This window comes from Rhinolophus ferrumequinum, chromosome 17 (assembly GCF_004115265.2).
Source record: "Rhinolophus ferrumequinum isolate MPI-CBG mRhiFer1 chromosome 17, mRhiFer1_v1.p, whole genome shotgun sequence".
Taxonomy (NCBI): domain Eukaryota; kingdom Metazoa; phylum Chordata; class Mammalia; order Chiroptera; family Rhinolophidae; genus Rhinolophus; species Rhinolophus ferrumequinum.
In genome coordinates, this window is record NC_046300.1 from 14133563 (window position 1) to 14155695 (window position 22133).

General features: G+C 50.1%; 1 protein-coding gene across 1 annotated transcript; it reads right to left on the minus strand.

Moving 5' to 3' along the window:
* Window positions 1-382: 382 nt before the first annotated feature.
* Window positions 383-13696, minus strand: SLC22A14 (solute carrier family 22 member 14). The gene is given in 16 exon segments (XM_033132858.1): window positions 383-422; window positions 689-880; window positions 1128-1209; window positions 3350-3486; window positions 3488-3568; window positions 3825-3923; window positions 4145-4223; window positions 4226-4258; window positions 4261-4277; window positions 8514-8682; window positions 9722-9876; window positions 10091-10194; window positions 10930-11129; window positions 11132-11269; window positions 11272-11433; window positions 13660-13696. Coding segments are annotated over 16 exon segments (1725 nt in total).
* Between the last annotated feature and the right edge of the window lie 8437 nt (window positions 13697-22133).

Genomic DNA, 22133 nt, shown 5'->3' on the forward strand with positions numbered 1-22133 from the left:
TGTTTTTACCTGTCTGTGCCTCAGTTTCTCATCTGTAAAATGGGGGACAGTGACAGGACCTTCCTTGCATGTAGTTGTTGTTAGGACAAAGCGTGAAAAGCCACGTATAGAACAGGACCTGACACGTAGTAAACCTTCAATGCCTGTTAGCTATTGTTATTACTATATTATTTCATTTTGCAAATGAAGAAACTCAGAGGTAAATGAAGAGTCTCGGAGATATTAGATAACTTCCCTGTGAACATCTAGGCGGTGGAAGCAGAAGTAGAAATGCAGGCCCCCCCACCTCCAGAGCCTGTGTTCTTAACTACCATGCAGTTGCTCTGCTGCATTGCACTTCCCTCTCTACAATGGGGCAAATGCCTATTCATCCTCCAAAGCCCTACTCAAATGTCACTTCCTTCAAATGTCCTTCAATGTCACTTGAAGGCAAAGAGAGGAGAGGACATAGTCCAGGCTGGGTCAGAAGAGCCAGGCAGGACAGGCGTTGACAGAGGCTGAGCTGGATGGAGTTGGGTGGTGACATCCAGGAGAGCTAGGGATCCGGCCATACACATAGAGTGGCTCTTGTGTCACAGGCCCCTTGGGCACAGAGGCAGGGCTGGACAGCCTCTGACGTAGTCTCACTGCCAAGGGCCTGAGAACCAGGCCCTGGGCTGGCCAGAGCCCAGGGGCCGCACACTCCTACCTTGTATGTGGGGAGTAGTTGTCCAGATTATCGGAAAGGGGCTGGTTATGTGTTTCTGGAAGCAGGGAGGAGAGGGACAAGGGCAAGATGGCTGAGAGGCAGCTGAGAAAACTGGCCAGGAAGGTGAGGCTCTGGCTGATGAGGGTCAGCGACAAGACGGCTCCAGCCACCCAGGCCAGGGACAACAGCCCCAGTTACTCAGACCCGTCGCCCTGGAAGGAAAGGTCAGAGCTTGCCTGGGGTGCCTTGGGAGCCTAGAGGCTGGAGAGAGAGGAAGAAACAGCTCCCCCAAACTCCACACTCTCCAGTCTCCACCCTGTCCCGACTCACAGTGCGACCTTGGAGAATTTATGAACAGTTCTCCATTGATTCAGAGTAGGGAGTCATTTCTTCTGGGCCTACTTCACGGGGTCAGGAGTGGGAGAAGTAAGACCCATACAACGCTGAGGGGGTGTGCAGGGAGAAGACGCAGGCAGTGATGCTGGCTGGGTAGGATGCTGCGGCTGCCGGCACCGAGGGCCCTGCAGGGAAGGGCCTGAGCCCCAGAGAGGCCCAGACACGGTTCAGCAGTCAGTGCAAGGCAGGGACCAGAGGCAGACGCCTGGGGCCCAACGCCAGTTCTGGCACTTGCTCGGTCTGACCTTGAGCCAGTGCCTTTACCTCTGATCTTGTTGTCTCAAGTCGGTCTAAAGACCACGTTTAGGAGATTTTTTTACGAGGGTTAGATGGGGTAATCCATGCAAACCTCTTCGCACGCTGCCTGTCACCAGGTGAATGGCCAGTCTTAGTTGCTGCTATTCATCTTGTGATTGTCCCTCTCTCCCCTTCTCCCATGACACTCGCCCACCAGGCTCCTACCTGAGGACAGTGCCTGAGGCGACCAGGCTGCACTCTCCCACCAGGATATCAGGACCATCACGGATTTCAACTCTGAGCCAGACAAAGGGACCGCCTGAGTTTAGGGCTGTCCTCTGCTCAGGACAGGTGGGGGAGGCCTGCCCGTCAGCTCTCCCTCAGTCCTTCTCAGAAGGCATCTCAGCAGTCCGGCCCCACCACCTGGTCAGCAGACTCAGGCATTCGGTCTAAGGAGGGTCAGTCTGCAGAGGCCCAGTCAGACTGGGAGTTAGTACATTTGCAGTGGGAGAGCTGGTCAGGGGGGAGTAGGAGGTCCCACGGGGACCCCCTGTGGCCTCTCAGGCCGCCATCTACCATGCTGGACTCAGCCCCCCACACCTCTGCCTCCAGGCACCCTAACGCAGCTCCCCTCACCCTCACCGCCTGCTGCTCCCTGGGCATCCGACCAACCCCTCAGCATCAGGCCTGCAGACTTCCTGCTCAGGGCTCTCCCGCTTTCCTTCTATCCTCTCCTTTCATCAAGGTGGACAGAGGCGTGGGGTGTTTGGTCCCTGGGGCCCAAACAGCTAGACATTCTAGGCTGCCCACTCTGGGCAGCCAGACTTGTGCATTGGAGGAGAAAGAAAGGAGCCAGCAAACACCATTCTTCAGGCCTGATGAAGCGGAAACCGGATCCCCTGCTCACCGACCTGGAGCCACTGAGTTTGCAGCTCCTCTGTCAGCCTCTGCTGGACCCTGCTTCAGCCCCACTCCCCACTCTGGGCCCAGCTTTTCTTGACTCTGGGATGAAATTGGAGATCTGGTTTTATCTGTTGGGGATTCTATTCCTTGGTTCTCTCACAAATTTGAGAGTTTTAAACATTTCTGCTTGACTCAGTATAGACACAACTTTAAAAAAAACAAAAGCCCCATCAAACAATAGAAAGTGAATAATGACTTTGTTTCCCCATTTTGTCTCAGCCAGTCCACACTGCCATCATCTGGGAGAGGAAAGGTCCCACTCAACACACATGTAATTCCAGCCCCCACTGAAAGAGAGGGGGTCCCGGAGGCGGGCCCACGATGCCACCGCCTCAGCCGGGCACAGAAGCCAAGGGGGCTCTGTGGTTAGCAATTCTGATTGGGCGAAGCATCTTAATGTCCTCATCCTCAGCCCTGCCGCTCTCTAGCCTGTGACCTGGAAAACAGTCATTGTCCTAGGGCTCTTTGAAATTCTGAAAATATTGCCAGCTGCGCCCCTCCCCCACCCGCGCCCCCAACCCTCCACCCTTCCTTCTCTAGTTCTGAGCCCACAGGGGACAGGGGCAATGTGCCCCCTGGGAAGGAGAGGCCTCCATGCAAGAATAATTCCTGAGAGTTGAGCCCTATCTGACACTCCATTTTCAGTGGGCAGGTTATGCTTTCCTGGTAAAGGTACAGTTAACAGGCCTTTCCCAATCAGAGGCTACAGATGAGAGGCAGGGCCTGGGGCAGCAAGCAGTTGCAGGACTGTCTTTGCCGCATCTGTTCACGCTAAACCACCAGAGCTGATGTGGATTGGAATCAGGTGAAGGAGGCTGCCCATCTCCCACCCGCATAGGGACAATTCCCCTGCACAGCATGTCCTCCTCTCCCAGCCTCTGAGAGCTGGGAGTGCCCTGTCTTGGGACCCCCTTCCCTGGGGAGGGCGGTGCTCTAGTGACTGGTGTCTGCAGGGTGGGTGGGCTGTGGGTGCAGGAGGCAGACGCCCAGGGTATGTTGTCGGCTGGACCGGGCAGGAGGCCGGGGGAGGGGTATGAGGAAACAGGAAGGCATGGGGAGCCCCACCTGGGCGGGTGGGCTGCACCTGGAGGGAAGATAAGGATAAACACATGAAGAAGCTTTGGAAGAGCGTCACACCCAGGCTCCACTTCCTCCCAATCTGCTCCAGGAGATACACCGGCGCCAACCTCCACGGTGCCGCGGATCACCTGTCTGATGTGGACGTTCATACCCAATCCTTCATCTTGAAGTTCAGCGTGAAATAGCTGTAACCGACAAGTAAACCTGGAATGAAGCCAGGAGCGAGACACTCAGAGACAGACAGACACATACAGACGGGGTGAGGATTGAAGACAGAAGCAGGGGGCGGGCGCAGCGGGGGAATGGAAGAGAGAAACAGACACAGCGGTCTGGGAGCCGTGGGCCACGCAGGGTTCTTGGGCCTTGCTCCCCTCGCAGCCCGACCATGCCCGTTCCCTCACCAGCGCTCCTGGCTTGCGCCTCTGTCTGCAGCCCCTGCTAGCTGGCCCTGGGTACTCACCACACGCAGCCCATCATCAAAGTCACTTTGCGCAGTCGCCTGTCGCTGTAGAAGTGCAGGACTGAGGCATTAGCCACCTTCTTTCCAGACAGCTGTGGCCTCAGGACAAATAGGAGGAGCCAGAGGCGGGGCTGAGCCCACAGTTCGCTCCCCACACTATGTGCCCCCACAGCGTCAGCCTGGCCTCTGGCAGGGCTCCATTCTGCTGTCACCATGCTCCTCAAGCAGTGGGCTGAGGACGCCCTCTGGGCCCAGGCCACCACTGAAAGATGAGAGGGAAGGGGCCTTCCACAGCCGCCTGCCCTGGCCCCACTCTGGACCCCAGGCCTCTTACCTTGTCCGACAAACTGAAAGGAATGGTCGTCTTGTTCACGTCAGCGGCAGAGCGTCGCACCTGCTGGCCTCCTCTACTCTCCGTTCCTTCATCAGCCACGTGGGGACTCCGGGAGAATCCTGCATGGCCCACCCCGCTCTTATGCTTCACTCCAAGATGCCCCAGAACCCAAGCGAGCCCCACCCCAGCGTCAGCGGAGGCCATCCTGTTCCTGCACGGGGTCACTCAGATGTCAGAGGGCTTGAAGGCGACCACCAGCCTCCAGGAGCCCTCTGCCCCATTGGGCAGTCAGCCCTTCCCCTGTCCAGGCCACACACATCCTCCTCTGCTGCTCCGTGGCACTCTGGCCACTCGCTGCCTCTGCCCAACAGTTTCTTTCCCCTCCGCCACCTCTCAGAGCTCTTTACTTTCTATCTCAGGGGTCATCTCCCCCCGCCAGGCACACTGAGGGTACTGTTCGCTATGTTCACACTCCCTATTACAGTCCCATTCTCATAGCTGACATTTCTCCTCCTGTTCCCTCTCTGGCTCCTAACAGCCTAGAGAGTACGGGGCGGGGGGGGGGGGGGCAGGACCCCGGGTCCACACCCAGGGCCTGGCCCCTGCTGGCTGAATGGAAGTCTCCACTCTGTCCCATCTCCCCCCTGCCACGTCACCCGTTGCTTTTGACCTCAGAATAAATCTAGTCGCTCAGTTCTTCCCAATCCTCCCAGGCTGTCAGAATCCACATAGATGGACAGTTAAAGCACTTTCACGTTCCAGGAATAGTATTCTGTGCCCTCATCTACACCACCTGGTTTACTCTCCACGCAGCCCTGGACCCTCCTGCGGTTATCCCCGTGTCACTCCCAGCCTCAGGGAGGAAGGGCTTGCCCCAGCTCACAGAGGAAGAGCCAGGTGAGCCTCCGTCCCCTAATAAGGCCCTCTTTACAAACAATGCCATCAGCGCCTGCGGATTTCTAACCCTCCCCTTCCCGTTCTAGCCTGGACTCAGGGGGCTTGTCACTGTACACACGCGCCCAGGGCACGAGTGACAACTTCATTCCCATTACCTGCCCCCTTCCCAAGGGAACCAGTAGTCACCCTGTCATCCACTCAGCCTGCAGATCTCTCTTAAAGAGAGTCATCAAACTGGGACTTCAAAAAAATGGAGGATTGACCACACACCCACTAAAAAAAAGAATGAGAAAAGATATCAACTCTCAAGGACAAAGAGAGTGGGAGAGAGCACAAAGTGGAAGAAAAACTTAACAAATGCATGAAGCCCACAAGTAGATGGAGAACTGCTGACTAGGTGTGCAGGCAAAGCCCGTCCACACAGGTGTAGGAACACTGGGCAGGAGGACTGTCCTGGCCGCAGGGGACCCGGGACACCCCAGGCCTCAGATATAGGACTCCACTTCCCTCGCTAGTTGGCACCGAGAGCACAGGTGGCTGAGGAAGTAGATGCGTCAACCTCAAGGGTCAAGGCTAAGGATAAACACAGGCGAACTGAGTGCAGGTCCCCATGGTGATGACAAGAGTCCCTGCTCCCAGCCCCTCAGCTGGGGGCACAACGGCCTGGGTCAGCCCACTCCCCAGCTTTGGGACCCCTCAGGGGAAAGGCAATAGTAGTGGTTCTCAAACTGTGGTGAGGGGACAAGCAACAAACATCAGCATCACCGGGGAACTTGTTAGAAATGCAGATTCTCGGGCCCCACCCCAATCCTATTGATTCAGAAACTCTGGGGGCAGGGCCTGGTCATCAATGTTTTAACAAACCTCCATGTGATTCTGATGTTCGCATAAGTTTGAGATTGTTGACCCTAAAGGATTACCAGTCAGTCGGTCAGTCAATCAGCTCCTGCTCACAGTTTCTCATTAGCTTCCTAGCGACTTGCTGTTAAATATGGAGGGATGACCAAAGATCACTCAATATTAAACAAAAAACCTCCCAAATGAAAAAGGTCCAAAATAATCAAGCAGGAAAAAAATTGTCCCCAGAGGACACAGATACTGTAGGGAACAGGTGAGAAAAAGAAAAACTCTAACTTTTATCCTCAAAAACATTTGTGAATGTTTTGCAATTTTATTTCCATAAAATGATTTCCAAATACTATTGAGAAGAAAACAACACACAAAACAAAACAAAACAAAAACACTAAAACCAGAGAATAAGGAAGAGCAGTGTAACCAAATGTTACCTGGAACTTTTTTGTTCTAGAATTTCAGCTGAAGTCCCAAAGCCAGAGACAATGGATGATTACCTCACATTCTAAAGAGAGGTGTTACCACATTTGGGACAGAACTTAATAAAACAATTCAAAACAGCACAGCAGTCCCTTGCCCCACTCACCTGGAGAGGCTAGAAATTTCCAGTTCATGGAAGTGAGAGAGTCTTCAATCCCTCCCCTCCCCGTACTCCTGTCATCTATGCAAGCCCAGGGAAGGGGACTGCCTGCCTTCGTGAAAGGTTGTCTTGCCCTCTCAGTCTCTGGCTGGGGGTTGCTGATTCCAAACCATGAGTGGCAAGTGGACCCTGATGTCTTGAAGGCACCCCACTTACTAGGGTGAGGAGACCTCTGCAGAAAGAGGTTGGGGGTCGGGGGAGGTCACAGAGCATGAGGAAATGCCAACGCTACGAAGACCCAGAAATGGGCTCCTGAGGCACCTGCATTTGAACATCTGCCCTCCAGATTCACTGATCATGATAATAGCCCCTCACACTGATTTTTGTCTCTTTTCTTTCCCCATCCCCTGCCTAGAACTTGAAAGATCAGAGCAGGGAGACAGCTGATAAAGGGCAATGGACAAAACAGACCTTATCCCCTGAGCTGGCTAGCCACCGGGGAGAAGCTATGAATTGGATGTAAGATCCGGTTTTGAATTGGACTGAACTGGATTTTTTTAATGCCTAAAGGTGAGTCTTAATGATCAAAATGGGACTTTTTCTTACAATTAAAAATGACTGGAAAGGGATGAAAACTGCCCAAGATATCGTCAAGGATCAGGGAAGGGAGAGCTGACAGAACGTGTCTGAAGGCAGTGGCTGAAGAAGAATGTACCCCATTCAGTAAGCGGTCTGCTGGTAGTGGGTAGAAGTACGTAGAGATCTACCAGAAGAAAGAGCTAAAAGACTTCTGTGTAACAGCGTCTAGGAAAGGAGCCAGGGGCTGAGATGCTGACTTATTTTCCATCACAAACCTATTGGTACGACTTCGGTTTTAACCATATGCATCGACTGCATTAATAACATTGTTAAAAAATGTTTTAAGGTCAAGCCGTGAAACATTATTTCCCGGCTACATGACAGAGTCGTGCCAGCTGGTACCGTCAGCTGGTCCCCACCCTCACTTGGGTATCACCACGACTGTCAAAGCTGGTCTCCGTCTCCTGTAGAATCTGGAAGGTCCACAAGCCCTCACTCTTACCTGGGAACCCACCCTACCCATCCATATTGTGCACGGTGCCGTGGTTACAAGGCAGCGGCTTGGCGCCAGACAGGCCGAGTCAAATCCCAGGTCTCCCACTTTTTAGCTCTGTGACCTCGGGTACGTTAGTCTGACCCTCTGAAGCCTCCGTTCTCCTCACCCCCTCCAGCCCCCATGACATGAGACTGACGCCCATCTTTTAGAGCTGTAAAGATCAAATGCGATGTCCAGATTACATATGATCATTTCTTCACAAAGAACTGCCGACCCCTTCACAAGGTGATTTCAGCTCTCTTCCTCTCACTTCGCGATTGGCCTTCTCTTCGGTTTCTCTCCTTTTGCCACCTGCCCGCAGGTAGCAGTGCCATCTCGCTCTGGTTCACCATCCCTCCTCCATTTTTGTTCCTTTAGTTGTCCCTTCCTAGCTTCAATCTCTCCGGCTCCGGTCTGTGACTCCGCTACAATTAAAAACATCAGCTACCCTTCCCTGATTCTGCCTTAGCTGCCCTCGGACGCCATGGCTTTTCCCCTGCCGACCTCAACCCAACACTGTGTCCTGGAGGGCTCCATGTCCCAGCCCCTCCTCACTCCTCGACCCCCTGCCATGCCACTAAAGCCACTTCAAGATCATTTAGGTCAACAGACATTTTCCCAGCCTCGTTTTTTTTTTTTTTTCCCTTCAGAATTGACTACTCCCTTGTCCTTGAACTCTCGCCCTTCAACACTTTGCCTTCTGGTTTGACCACCTCGCTGACATCTCTGACGGGGTGTTAAAGCTGGGGTTCCAGAGGCTCTGCCCTTGGCACTTTCTCGTCTCATCCAATGCACCGTCTCCCAGGGAAAATTCTACCCACTCCACCCTTCAAGGACCCTCTATACCCTTCAACCTCCAGCCCATTGGACCGCCCCCCCCCCGCCGTGCATGCCCTGTACTGCTTTGCTCACCAGATATAGAAGCTGAGGGGGAATACAGGTGCCCCACCAACCAGAAACAGCAGCCACCAGCGGGGAATGCTGTAGACAAGCCCCGTCAGGAACACGATGCCCACAGAGAAAAAGCAGTGTGCCAGGATGATGGCGTGGGCCCAGGGCTCACCCACGAGCCACGCAGTGACTGTGCAGAGGCCAGGAGGACAAACTCACGGTCGGTGCAGGGTCCTCAGGGCTGCCCCTGCACCCAGCCTTCGGAGATGCCCCAGCTGTGCTTGGCACAGTTCAGACTGGGCACAAGTTCTCCTGTTTGCTCGTGATCTGCCCTACGTCCAGAGACAGCCCCCCAACACCAGGCAGAGTGCCCCTGTGTCCCCCAAGGCACACCCTAGGCCCCTTGCCTGACCTGCTAATCACACAAGAACTTCCAGTCCTTCTTGGCCTGGCTGCTCCCTCCAGACACCTCTCACTGAGGAGGCCCGGTTCTGAGCACACCTCACACGCGGCTGACAGGGTGAGAAAGGCACCACTGCCCTTGTCTTTGCTCTGAGTGCATCAGTGCTTTGGCCACTTAGGCCTGGCCTCTGTGGAGGACCCAGATCTCTCCGGCCAGGCTTTGGCCAGCTCCCAGCGAGAAGGGTTTCCTGCCAGGGGAGCCCGCGCACACCGGGAGATGGCAGCTGTAAGGCGGCAAGAGTGTGTGTGTGCTTCCAGCTTTCCCATCACTCAGGCCGGGGAGGAAATCCCAGCGCCTTCACTTAACTGCTGGGTGACTCTGAGCTAATTGTCTGCCTTCCTGAGGCTCGAGTATCCTCCTCAGCTAAAGGCATACTAGCACAGCGCCTGCTAAACAGTACTGCCAAGACGAAACGAGCCAATACACACAGAGGGCTCAGTTGCCTGCTGGGCCCTGCTGCAGAGCTCAGTGTAAGCCATGTGGAGGGCGTCAAGGGGTCTGAGAGGGGAACGCGGGGTCGGAGGCAGCTAGGATGGAGGATGAGGGTGGAAGGGCCGTCGGGTCACAGATTCTTTGCACCTCCTGGCAGCCTGGGTGGAGGCTCCTTCTCCCACTTCCCACGTATTTGGGCCACCCTTCTGCCCTTTGGGCTCCCAGTGAGCGCACCAGTATCACCCCCGCCCCCCACTCCTGTGCACCTCACTCCCATGCACCTTGTCCCACACTCCCTGTCCTACCCCACCCTCCCCATGTGGCCTAGCCTCACCTAAAGATACGCTGCTGATGCTGTAGCCCACCAGCGCCTGGGACACCCCAAAACAGAAGAACAGATACTAGTGAAAGCTGTTGAGGAAGGCTGTTCTGCAGCCAAAGATGATTAGCTCCAGCAGAGACAGCAGAATGGACGGGTAGCGGCCCAGCCTGAGGTTACTGGAGGGAGGCTGTGCCAGGCCCAAGCACATGGGCCTCCACAGCTGGCCCCAGCCAGACACCCGGGGCCAGGACCTGAGCCATGCAAAGGCCTCTAACGTACCCCTACCGTCGCCTCCCCCAGCTTCAGAGTCAGCAGCTCTGAATGCCCACCAGGAGGAGGCGGGGGCGTCCTAGGGACCAGGGGAAACTCTGGGAGACTTACTTGTCACTTATGAACCTGAAGACAAGCAAACCTATCAGGACACCCAGCAGGAACAGGGTCTGCATCGTGTCCATGTTAAGTTCCTTGCCACACACCAAGTCAAACTGCGGGTTATATGCAGAGATTGGCCACAGGCCTCCCAACCCAGATCCGTCTTCTGGGTCCAGAGATTGAGCCTCTTCCCAGGGTGGGCCTTTAGGCAGAAGGGGCCTGGGACGGGGACACCTCACTGTGTGTGTAGCATGCCTCATCTGTTACCTCTGCTCCCGTCCTGCATCTGGCAGACTCTGGGAGTCAGGCCTGGAGACAGGGACCCGAGGCAGAGGCCAAGCATGCAGGGAGGGGGCGGGCAGACGGAGACGGCACTGAGTGAAAGCTGGCATCACTGAGCACCCCTCCCCAAATACAGATGCTGGGACCCAGCCTAGAGATTCAAATTGGGCAGGTCTGTGCTATGCAGGCCCAGGATGCAGCTTAGACTGAGAAATTCTGTAAGAGGTATCTTGATCAAAGCTGTTTCTTTACCCAACTCCTTACCTTCAGTGAGTTCAGAGGGCGGAGCCACAACTACAGAAGAAATTCCCCGGACAGATGGCAAACCCTGCCATCAGCCTTTTGTCTCTTACCCCTCAATCCACTCTAGCTTCATGGCTAAGACAGACATGGCCAGGGCTGGGCAGCAGGAATCCTAAGTTTCTGCTCTGGCCATCCCTCTGCAGGGTGACCTTGTGCCCACTGCTTCCCCTCCCTAAGCCTCAGTTTCCCCACCTGCTTGGTGAGGACAAGGGAACATCTCTGGGCCCATGGGATAGCTACACACAACTCAGGACGAGACACACCTCATTGATCAGTGATCGCTTCTTGCTGTCAGGATAAATCCACCCATCTTGGCATGACTGTGTGTCGTTGAGGCCACACTGGATGATGGAATCCAGATCCCAGGCGACAGGCAAGGACATGAGGCATGTCTGGAAACTGCCATTGGGTTCCCAGGGGAGAGTCAGATTCAGCTGCTCAGCCTCTGACTGGTTGGGGCCACTGCTAGTATCCAGCTGGTGTTACAACAGGGCTTCTGGGCTGCGAACACGAAGGTGTCAGCAAACATGAAGAAGGCCAACAGGATGTTGAGGATGAAGGTGAGGGCCACCAGCCTCCGCTGGAATGTGCCAAACTCCCCACCACGTTCAGGATGTTGGTGAAATTTTCATCCTGCTTGGTTTCCATGGCCTTCAACATGTGTAACAGCGTCTGCAGAGACCAGGAACAGGGGCGGACGGCTGCCTCATGCTGGTTCAAGTTTGCTGGGATTTGAGCTTCACTTTCAAGCTGTGTTTGCTTACCATCTGTTCAAAGAAAGGATTCAGCTCAGTCTGTACTGACACCACTTCCCAAACCTCAGAGGTTAGCATAGGAGCCACAGACCAGAAATTGGCCTCTCTGGCTTGGAACAATTTGCAATCCAACTTTGATGTCCTCTCCCTTTGCTTCTGAAGTTTCTTAGTTAATATAAGTTGTCCCCCACCCCGCCCCGCTGGCACCCCCATCCCTAATTTTTTTTTAAGGTTTTAGAAAATGCTATGCTTCTTTTGTCATGAATGACTGAGTTCTGAGTTCTCCTGCAACTTCCCCAGAACTGAAACTTTGCTTATACGCACACCAAGACACCACCAGTCTTGCAAAAGGAGAGGGCCCCAGGGACCATTCCTCCAAAAAAAAAAAAAACCCACAAAACAAAAAGAAAAAACCAAAGAAACAAAAAAACCCCAAACAAAAACAAAATCTGGATCAGGAGTAGTCAGGAAATGAGAGGCCAAGGTTAATGGCTAGAAGCGTTGGCCATAGAGGTGGGGGGCCAGGGCCTGTACAGTGGGGCTCCAGCACAGTAGGGTGACATACATCAGCATAGAGCCAAACCAGAGGCAGGTCAGTGGGAGGAGTGAGGTAGCAATATTGATTGTAAGAACAGTACTTTGGAAAGGCAGCATGGAGTGGTGAGTGGGAACTAAGTTCAAAACTCTGTTTTGAGCTGAAACCCTCATCAGGGCTGAAGAGGTCTTGGGGTGAGGCACCCCTTGGCTACCAGCAGAAGCAGAAGCAGAAGCAAGCCTGCTCTGAAGGAAATGGCTCCAAGTTAACACCTGCAAGATGTTTACAGATTAAGATCAAGCAAAGAGCTCAAAACAAAGATTAAACACTTGAGAAGGCAAGCCATTCTGAGAGTCTACAGAAACCAGAAACAACAGATTTAGACTATGAACTCATGATTTTAAATAGATATAGATGACAGAGATAGAGAGATATAGATATGTGTGTACATATATTTTCTATCTCTGTCCACTGAAATGGCCTAACAGCAGTAATACCTTAATAGCAATGTTCACACCTAGTCCTCAGATCTTGGTTTCTAAATAAAAGAACCAGGGTTCTTTGGAGAAGTAGTTGATTCCAAAGCTGGGGCAAGATGAGTATGGAATGTCTTGTGGTGCCAGAAAGTAAGGAAGTGCCCCCAAAATGATGGAGGCCATATCAAAAGGACACAGGAGCCAAATAGAAGGAGCCCCCAAATATGGGACAATTTTAGCAACAAAATACATAATGAAAGTAATAGATTATAACCCATAGAACAAATATATCTGAGTCCATGCTGATAGAAATAGTTGAAGAAATAAACAGGAAAAAAGGGACAGCTCTTCTTCCTGCAGAATTCTAATTAAAATAGATGGAAATGATGGAAATAGAAAAATCACTGTTTGGCAAGCATTGCAGTTAAGTGTTGCAGGCAAGAATCATTGATGGATATTAAAATTAGAGGATGAAAATATGAGGAACTGATATTTGAACAGTGTCAAAGTATCTCCCCACAAGATACTTAGGGAAAAATGATAACTTTATAATGAAGAAACTTAGCAAGACGCCACTTCAACGAAGTGATGAAAGTTCAAGTTACCAGTAACAGGACATGTTGACATCATGTACCCCTTGATGGCATCATGCGTTAAGAAGGGCACATCATCACTTCTGAGGTATTCTTGCCAAAAAATGAATCATGGGAATATAATCATGAGAAAACACCAAACAAATTTAGGGACATTTTACAAAATAACTGGCAAGTGCTTTTCAAAAGTGTCAAAGCATGAAAGATGACGCCTGAGGGACTTTTCCAGATTGGAGGAGACTAAGAAGACACGACAACGAAATGTAATGTGCGATCCTGAACTGGATCCCAAACCAGGAGAAGAACATGAGTCGATCTGTACAATTTGCCAAAATCAAGTAAGATCTGTAAATTAGTTAAGAGTATTGTAATGATGGTAATTTTCTGACTGAGATTATTGTACGATGGTTAAGCAAGATAACATTAGGGCAAGCTGCGTGAAGGAGAACGAAAATTCTGTGTATAGTAGTCCCTCCACCCATTGTTTCTCTTTCCACAGTTTCAGTTACCTGCAGTCAAGCGTGGTCCAAAATTATAACATGGAAAATTCCAGAAATAAACAATTCATACGTTTTAAGTTGCATGCCATTTTGAGCAGCACGATGAAATCTCCTTTTGTCCTGCTCTGCGCCACCTGGAATGCGGCCCATCCCTTCGTCCAGCGTCTTCATGCTGTGTACATTCTCCACCCATTAGTCACTTAGCAGCCGTTTTGGTTATCAGATCGGCTGATACAGCTGTCCCTGTGCTCAAGCAATCCTTATTTTACTTAATAACGGCCCCAAAGCACAAGACTAGTGATGCAGGCAATTCAGATATGCCCAAGAAAATCCGTAAACTTTACCATAGGCATGTGTGTACAGGAGAAGACATAGAATATATAGGGTTCAGTACACCCTGAAGGGACTACTGTACTCTTTTTGCAACTTTTTGGTTACTTTAAAATGATTTCAAACCAAAAGATATCTGAAGACAGAGAAATTGAAAAAAAGACACCATTTATAATATTAAGAAAAGGTAAACTGGGAACGAATCTTACAAAATATGTGGAAAACACCCATTAGAATGGCTATTATTTTAAAAAATGTGTTGGTGAGGAAGTGGGGAAGTTGGAACCCTTGTACATTGTTGATGGGAATATAAAATAGTGCAGCCACTGCTGCCGTTCCTTGAAAAATTAAAAATAGAGTTATCATTTGATTTAGCAATTCTACTTCTGGGTATAAGCCCAAAATAATTGAAAGTAGGGATTCAAACAGCTATTTGTACACCAATGTTCATAGCAGCATTATTCACAATAGCCAAAAGGTGGCAGCAACCCAAGTGTCCGTTAATGGGTGAATAGGTAAGCAAAATATGACATATATACCCATATATAACATATGTATATTATTCAGCTTTAAAAAGGAATGAAATTCTTATACATACATGCTACAACATGGATGAAACTTTCGAATCTTACACTAAGTGAAATAAGCCAGTCACAAAAGGACAAATATTGTATAATTTCACTTATATGAGGGACCTCGAGTAGTCAAATTCAGAGTCAGAAAGTAGAATGGTGGTTGCCAAGGGCTGGGAGGAGGACACAATGGGAAGTTATTGTTAAATGGGTACAGAGTTCAGCTGGGGGAGATGCAAAAGCTCTGGAGATGGATGGTGGTAATAGTTTCACTGCAGTGTGAATGTACTTAATGCCTCTGAACTCTACCCTTATAAATGGTTAAAATGAAAGAACTCGTAAACTCAACAGCAAAAAACAAAAAACAAAAAAATCCAACAACAGATAATCCAGTTTAAAACTGGACTGAGGGACTGAACAGACATTTTCTCAAAGACAACATACAAATGGCCAACACATACATGAAAAGGTTCTCAACACCACTAATCAGCAGAGAAATGCAAATCAAAACCACAATGATATATGACCTCACACCTGTTAGAATGGCTGTTATCCAAAAGGCAAGAAATAAGTGTTGGCAAGGATGTGGAGAAAAGGGAATCCTTGCGTACTGTAAGTGGGAATAAATGTAAATTGGTGCAACCACTGTGGAAAACAATATGAAGTTTCTTCAAAAATTAAAAATAGAACTATCATATGATCCAGCAATCTCACTTCTAGGTATATATTCAAAGGAAATGAAATCACTATTTCAAAGAGACATCACGCCCATGTTCATTGCAGCATTATTCACAATAGCCAAGGTATGGAAACAACCTAAGGATCCATCAATGGATGAATGGATAAAGAAGATGTGATGTTATTCAGTCCTGAGAAAGAAGGAAATCCTGCCATTTTTGACAACATTAATGGAACTTGAGAGCATTTTGCTAAGTAAAATATGCCAGACAAAGACAAATACTGCATAGCATCACGTATATGTGGAATCTTTAAAAACAAAAATAAAACTCAAACTCATAGAAAGTAGAAAAGTAATTTCCAGGGATTGGAGGGTGGGAGAAATAGGGAGAGGTCAGAAAAAGGGTAAAAACTTTCAGCTATAAGATGAATAAGTTCTGAGGGTGTAAAACATGGAGACTATAGTTGATGACACTATTGTATAATTGAAATTTGCTGAGAGTAGAACTTAAAAAAAAAGATAAATATATGAAGTGATAGATGTGTTAACTAGATGGGCAGAATCCTTTCACAATGTGTATGTAAATCAAAGCCCCACAATGTATACTTTAAATATCTTACAATTTTATGTCAGTTACACCCCAATAAAGCTAAAAATTTTAAAGGGTTAAAATAGTCAAGTGTATGTATATTTTATCACAATAAAATGGTTTAAAAATATGTGCAAGACCTGTGTACAAAATAATGATAAAACTTACAGAAATATGTTAACAAAGAAAAACAGAGATATAGTTCATGGTCATGAATAAAAGTTATCAGTTCTCCTCCATATCGATCTGTAGATTCAGTACAATTCCAGTCAAAATCCAAAAGATATCTGTTGTGACACATGTCAAGATGATTCTAAAATTAATATGACAAAACAAAGCCCTAACACAATTTTGAATAATAATAAGAGGGAATGATATGTCCTGCCAAATAGAGAAATTTATTATAAAGTCCCATTCATTAAAGATAAAGTGGTATCAATGCAGGAATAATTAAGTAGGAAGCTCAGAAGTTAGACCTATGCAAACAAAGTTTTGATGAGAGAGAGAGAGAGAGAGAGAGAGAGAGAGAGAGAGAGAGAGAGAGAGAGCATGACAAATCAGTAAGTGAAAAACAAAAATTAACCATTGGATTCCTGTCTCACACCAAAAACAGAAAGTCCAGTCCTATTAAGGACTAAAATTTCGAGAACAAAACTTTTAGTAGAAAATATAAGGAATATATTTTTGATTTTCAGGTGAGGGTTTCTTAATCAAACCACAGAAGCTAAACATACCATGTTAAAGTTATAAATTTGACTTTAAAAAAAATGCAAATCCTAAAGGAAAAGAAAAACCAAGTCACAACTAGGAGAATATATTTGCAAACACGTATTACTGAAAATAAAATTAGAATCAAGAATATGTAAAGAAACCTACAAATCAATAATGAAAAGACAATATAGAAAAATGGGCAAAAGACACGAATGGACATTTCAAGAAGAGGAAATTCATGTCCACAAACATGAAGAGACGTTCAATCTCGTTAATAATGAGGGACATACAAATTAAGACCTGAATGAAATATTTCTACTCATTTGCTTAACAAAACTAAAGAAGTCTGACAATACCAAGTGTTGGAGAACGTCTATTTTTCATACATTTCTGGCAGAACGATGCATAGTTCCACTTTGGAAAACAACTTGGCATTGTCTTATAAAGTGGAATACTCGCACACTTTGTGACCCAGCAGATCTACTCCCAGGTGTACAATCTGAGGGAACATTTACACATGTGATCCAGGCAATGACTACCAAAACGTTCATGACAACACACTCCAAATATGAAAAAAACAAAAAAGGCCAAATGCCCATGGACAGAAGAATGGATGAAGTGTGGTATATTTATATAAAGCACAATACAGAAGTGAAAATGAATACTTTTCAGTTACATCCATTAAGATTGACTGGCCACTGCTGGCTTTGAAGATGGGAAGGAACCATGAGCCAAGGAATGCAGGCAGCCTCTAGAGGCTGGAAAAGGCAAGCAAATGAATTCTCCTCTGAGCCTCCAGAAAGGAATGCACCCCTCCTGATGCCTTGATTTCACTCCAGTAAGACCCACTATGGACTTCTGATTTCCACAACTGTAAGGTAACGAGTTCGTGTTGTTTCAAGCCACTAAGTTTGGGGTAATTTGTTACAGCAGCAATAGGAAACTAATACAGTGTATATGTGTGTAAGGTTGGAGGGGTGGAGGTGTGGAGGGGACAGAGGAGACGTCCCAGGAAGCGGGAGGGAACATGTGCTGTCCTCACACATATTAGGCTTTCGGTCCTAGAGCCAGCTGTACCTTTTCCCCTGCAGGGTCCCCTTCCGGTCCTCCCAGCATCACCTGAATACCCACAGGGTTCTGACAGTCTGCCAGGGCCTGGAGCACTTGCTTCCTCTACTGATTCCAGCGATCCCTGGCCTGGCGGACAGGCCCCAAGCAATTAATTCTCAATGTACAAAAGAGGAAACCGAGGCCTGGAACAGGGAGGCAGAGCCAGGAGCAACACCCCGTCTGAGGACCGGAAATGACCGGATGCCACACCTGAGAACTCACGCTTCCTTTGAGAGCAGTCTGCTCTTTCCATCGACTCCCGACAGCCGGACGTGTCCTCACAGGCTCCTGTCAACATCTGTGCTGTTTATGCCACCTGGCCACTGCCCGGGTATCATCCTCATTGCCACCCTCCACATCCTCCATCCCTTCTCCCTGGAGATAGGACCACAAGCCAGCCCCGGCCAGACCCTTGGGAACAGACCCTTTGGGTCCCAATGGTGACCAGAGAGTGGTGTCACAATGGGGCAGGGAGGTCCTCGGGATGGGGTAAGAATGGTGAGGACCAGCCTTCTACTCCGGGGGCACAACTGGCCATAGATAGTAGGGACAGGACGGGGCGAGGCAGGTGGAAACTCTCCACATGAGCCGGCCCCATGCCTTTGTGCAGACTTCCCGGCACCAGGAGCAGCTGCACCACCGTTAAGGGGCCCTCCTCCAATGAGGGAAATTCTCCCATCCTTCCAGACACAACAGATCCATCCTCAGTCCCCATGCCTCAGAGAGGAGGCTGGGGAGGAGAATCAGAGGAGGACGAGGCCCTCCTTTCAGCCGCTCCCAGATCTGGGTAGAGGTGGGAACAGCGCTAAGGCCTGGCCCCCAGGGCCTGGCCCCCAGGAGCTTCACGCCCATCTCTGTGCAGGACAGTTCTTTCACGGCAGCAGAAGGCGCGGGGAGAATGGAGGTTGAAGATTCAGTGGTGAGAATTTTGGGGAGCTGCCACCGGAGGACTTGCCTTTCCTCTGAAAGGAGGTGGAGAAGCGACGGTTAGGAGGCAGGTGAAGGGAGGGATGCAGAGTGGAGGTTCGACAAAGCCACTGGTGAGAGTTGGCAGACAAGCTGACTGAAAAGTAGCTGCTGGGAACGCTGGGTGCCATTAAAGGCCCATTTGAGGCTGACGACCCTCAATTCTCGGAACAGACTTGCTGGGCAGGTGACAGTCTGTCTCCAGCAGCGCCCAGCAGTCTGGGGGGCAGGGAGACAGAAGGCACATAATCGGGCTCATGGCTGCCATGATGTTGTTGGTTGGGTCCAATCGAAGGATGGAAGGATTGAAGCGCAGGGCGCTGGTAACAGAGAGAAACGACTTCTATCTCCCAATAGAAGTGAAAGTGATGGCTTCCATCCTCCAATCTGAGCGGAGGACACAGGTGGGCAGGCAGTAACAAGGTCAGCAGACCGCAGGGGCCAATGAGGCTAAGGATGGTGGTGTGGACAGGACGTTTGCGTGCACCCCAGACCCCCGTTTCTGTGTGTAAGCCCTAGCCCCCAATGTAATGCTATGTGGATATGGGCCTTTGGGAGGTCATGTAGGTGCCATGCGGCCACGAGGGTGGGCCGTTGTGATGGGATTAGTGGCTTTGGAAGGAGAGGAAGATCTCTCTCCGTCCATGCACCAAGGTCCATGTGTATCTCTTGCATGCACCAAGGAAAAGCCATGTGAGGGCACAGCGAGAAGTGGCTGTCTGCAAGCCAAGAAGAGGACCCTCAGGACAACGCGACCCTGCCAGCAGCCTGAGCTTGGACTTCCAGCCTCCAGAACTGTGAGAAAATGAATTTCTTTTGCAAGCCACCCAGTCTGTGGTACTTTGTTATTGCAGCCTAGGCAGACTCAGGCCGATTCAGTGAGGGAGCAAACAAGCCAGAAGGCTGGGACGCTGTGCTCAGAGAGTGGGATGTCTGAATTAGAGATTTCTTCATTTATTCACTCATATGTCAGACATTTTTGAGAATTTGGAGGTGGAGATGAATTTTCCCAAGCCAGAGGCAGGAGCTGGAGTGGAAGGCACAACCATGAACCAGGCAGCTTTAGATGAATGAAGCTGCATGAGATGGAGGGCCGGAGGTGGGAGCAAGGAGAGATGTTTCTACAAGAGGAGGTTCCTCCAGGTGGGAAGGGCCGAAATGGTCGAGCGGTCGCCATGGGGAGTAGTGAGGCTGTCGCCCCAGCTCCCTGGCTGTGAGAGGATACGTGACCAGAGGAAGAGGCAGGAGATGGAGTACCCTTCTAGAAGGGCTGAGGATACGGGGGCTTCTGCTGAATTTGGAGCAGCAGATCCAGAAACACAGGTTTGAGACCATGGGTGGAAGTGGGAAGGTTTGGGGCCGGGTCAGTGGGGGGTGTCAAAGCAGAGGAGTTGGCTGGGGAAGTGTGGGGGTGCCTTCGACTTTGGATTGACATAGTGAATACAAGATGCACAGTACACTCGTCAGTCTCAGGGGTCTCTCTGAGGAGGGTAGGCACGGGTCCTAGCTGCCAGGGGCTTCCCCTGGGCAGAGCTAAAAGAAACCGAGATGCTAAGCTGCGTGCCTAGGGCACAGGCCAGGGAGCAGCCAATCACAGGGGCTTCACCTCCTAATTTGCTCTCAGACCCAGCCTCCCCCAGTTCCATTGGCATCGACCCATTTCATCACCAAATGCAGAGAGGATCAACTGAGGTCGTGAATGTTGGCAATACATTTCATCGTCGTACTGATGCTCTGCCTGGCTTCTCTGCTTCTACTTTTGATCTCTTCTAACACATTTTTCATATAGAGGGTAATTATTAAAATGCAAATCTTACTGGGCAGCAATGAGAAAAGAAAATCAGTAGCTTTCAGTACCCTCAGAACAAAGTTCAAAATTAAGGACCTGGCCTTGCAAGCCCCACCTATGTCTGGTGCCTCAAATTCCCAGAAATCCTTGCAGCTGCAGCCCCTGCTCATTGCTAGTCTTCACTCGTAGAGGGCATCTGCATCCCCTCCTGCCAGCAGTTCTCTCCCAGGATATCCAACCTCAAGGGGGCCTGCCAGGCCCGGCACACGGGGTCAGCGGCCTTGTTTAACAACACGGTGTCCTCTGTTCCTCAGCCATGGTATCGTTCCGAGTGAGCGAGCGAGTGAGGCGAAGCTTAGCAGTGTATGAGTCAGGGCCACGCTCAGGACTCAGCCCTGCCCCGTGCCTGGCAGTGATCTGGGATGGCAGATGGCCCTCCTTTCTTATCTAATTGGACCATGAGGGCAGATTGCTGGAGCCCTTTGCCTTTCACACCCAGCCAGGGCACCTGAGATTAGAATCCTTAAGGATCAGTGTAGAGGGAACTACAAAGTCATCCACTGGAAAATGGGAAGCCTGGAGCCCAGAGTCAGAGGGCTTCTGCCCCCAAGGCCCGAGAACTGAGCCCAATACTAGCCCCCACAAAGCTAACCATCACATGAGTAATGGGCCCACCACTAGCATGTCCCCCGAATCTGGGCTCTTCTGTGCTCACCAACACCCTAGGGAGAACAGCCACTGCCCAGCCCAGGCTGGCCACTGCGCCTCCGGGTAGAGTCCAGATCTTATCCTCTGAGGTCCCAGGGTCTTGGCTGCTCACCTCCCATCAGCAACTGCTAAAAGACGAACAGTGTCCAGAACAAGGGCACTTTGTAATATATACATACATACATACATACATACATACATCTTTCTCCCTTCCAATGGCTCACAATCCCTAAAGAAATAAAAGTCTCTAAAGACCTGCCCAGAGGCAATAGGTGAATCTCATTTATGCTTGTGTCAATAAAGGATCCGTTTAAGTGTCTTTCCAGGAATGAAGATCGTTCTGCCTCAAAAGGATGCAAGTGTCCACATGTTAGAGGAGGAAACTGCCTTCGAAACAGCTGTCTCCTAACTCCGATTCAGGTTTTTCCCCCCCTTGGCAGTTTCAGCCTGGGTGCCACATAATGCCAAGAAAGACTTCTGACTGTCCCCAAGGGGAGAGTTAGACGTGGGACTCCATGACTGGGTATGCAGCAGGAAGTTAAATAGAACTTTTGCCTGTCATGTCCACGCTGAGAACTGTGCATAATAAATATCCGTGTAATCTAAAGAGAGGAGCTGGACGTTTCCATGCTAGATCGACAGAGAGAAAACTGGTCCAGCACCTACCTCCACCTCCACGCTCCAACAGAGGAACTGAGTGTGAGGCACGGAGGCCTGAGGAACCCTTTTTTGAACCTTTGTGCCCGTGAGGAGAGACGGAACCTTACTGTCTGGAAAGAGGTCAGCCAGAGATGCGTTTGAAGGCAGGGCAAAGGAAGGCGTAGTGGCCAACCAAGCTCTTTTCCCTTTCTTCGTGGCACAAGGATGTACGGTGTTCTTGTGGGCCAATCAGCTGCTGGGGAAGGTAGGCTGGCCTGAGGGACCCCACCTGAGAAGGGGAGTCTTCTATGGTAAGGATGCGAGCAGTAAGAGAGACGACGCGACGCGGGGAGCACTGTGGGGTCTCGAGGTCAGTGGTGAGGACATGGCTCATATTAAGGAACAACCAGAGGTCCTGAGAGGATCTGGAAAGCCATGGATATGCCCCGAGAGAGAGCGACTTTCTGATGCCTGCTGGAGTGCACTGCCTGATGATTAGCCAGCACAACCGGGAA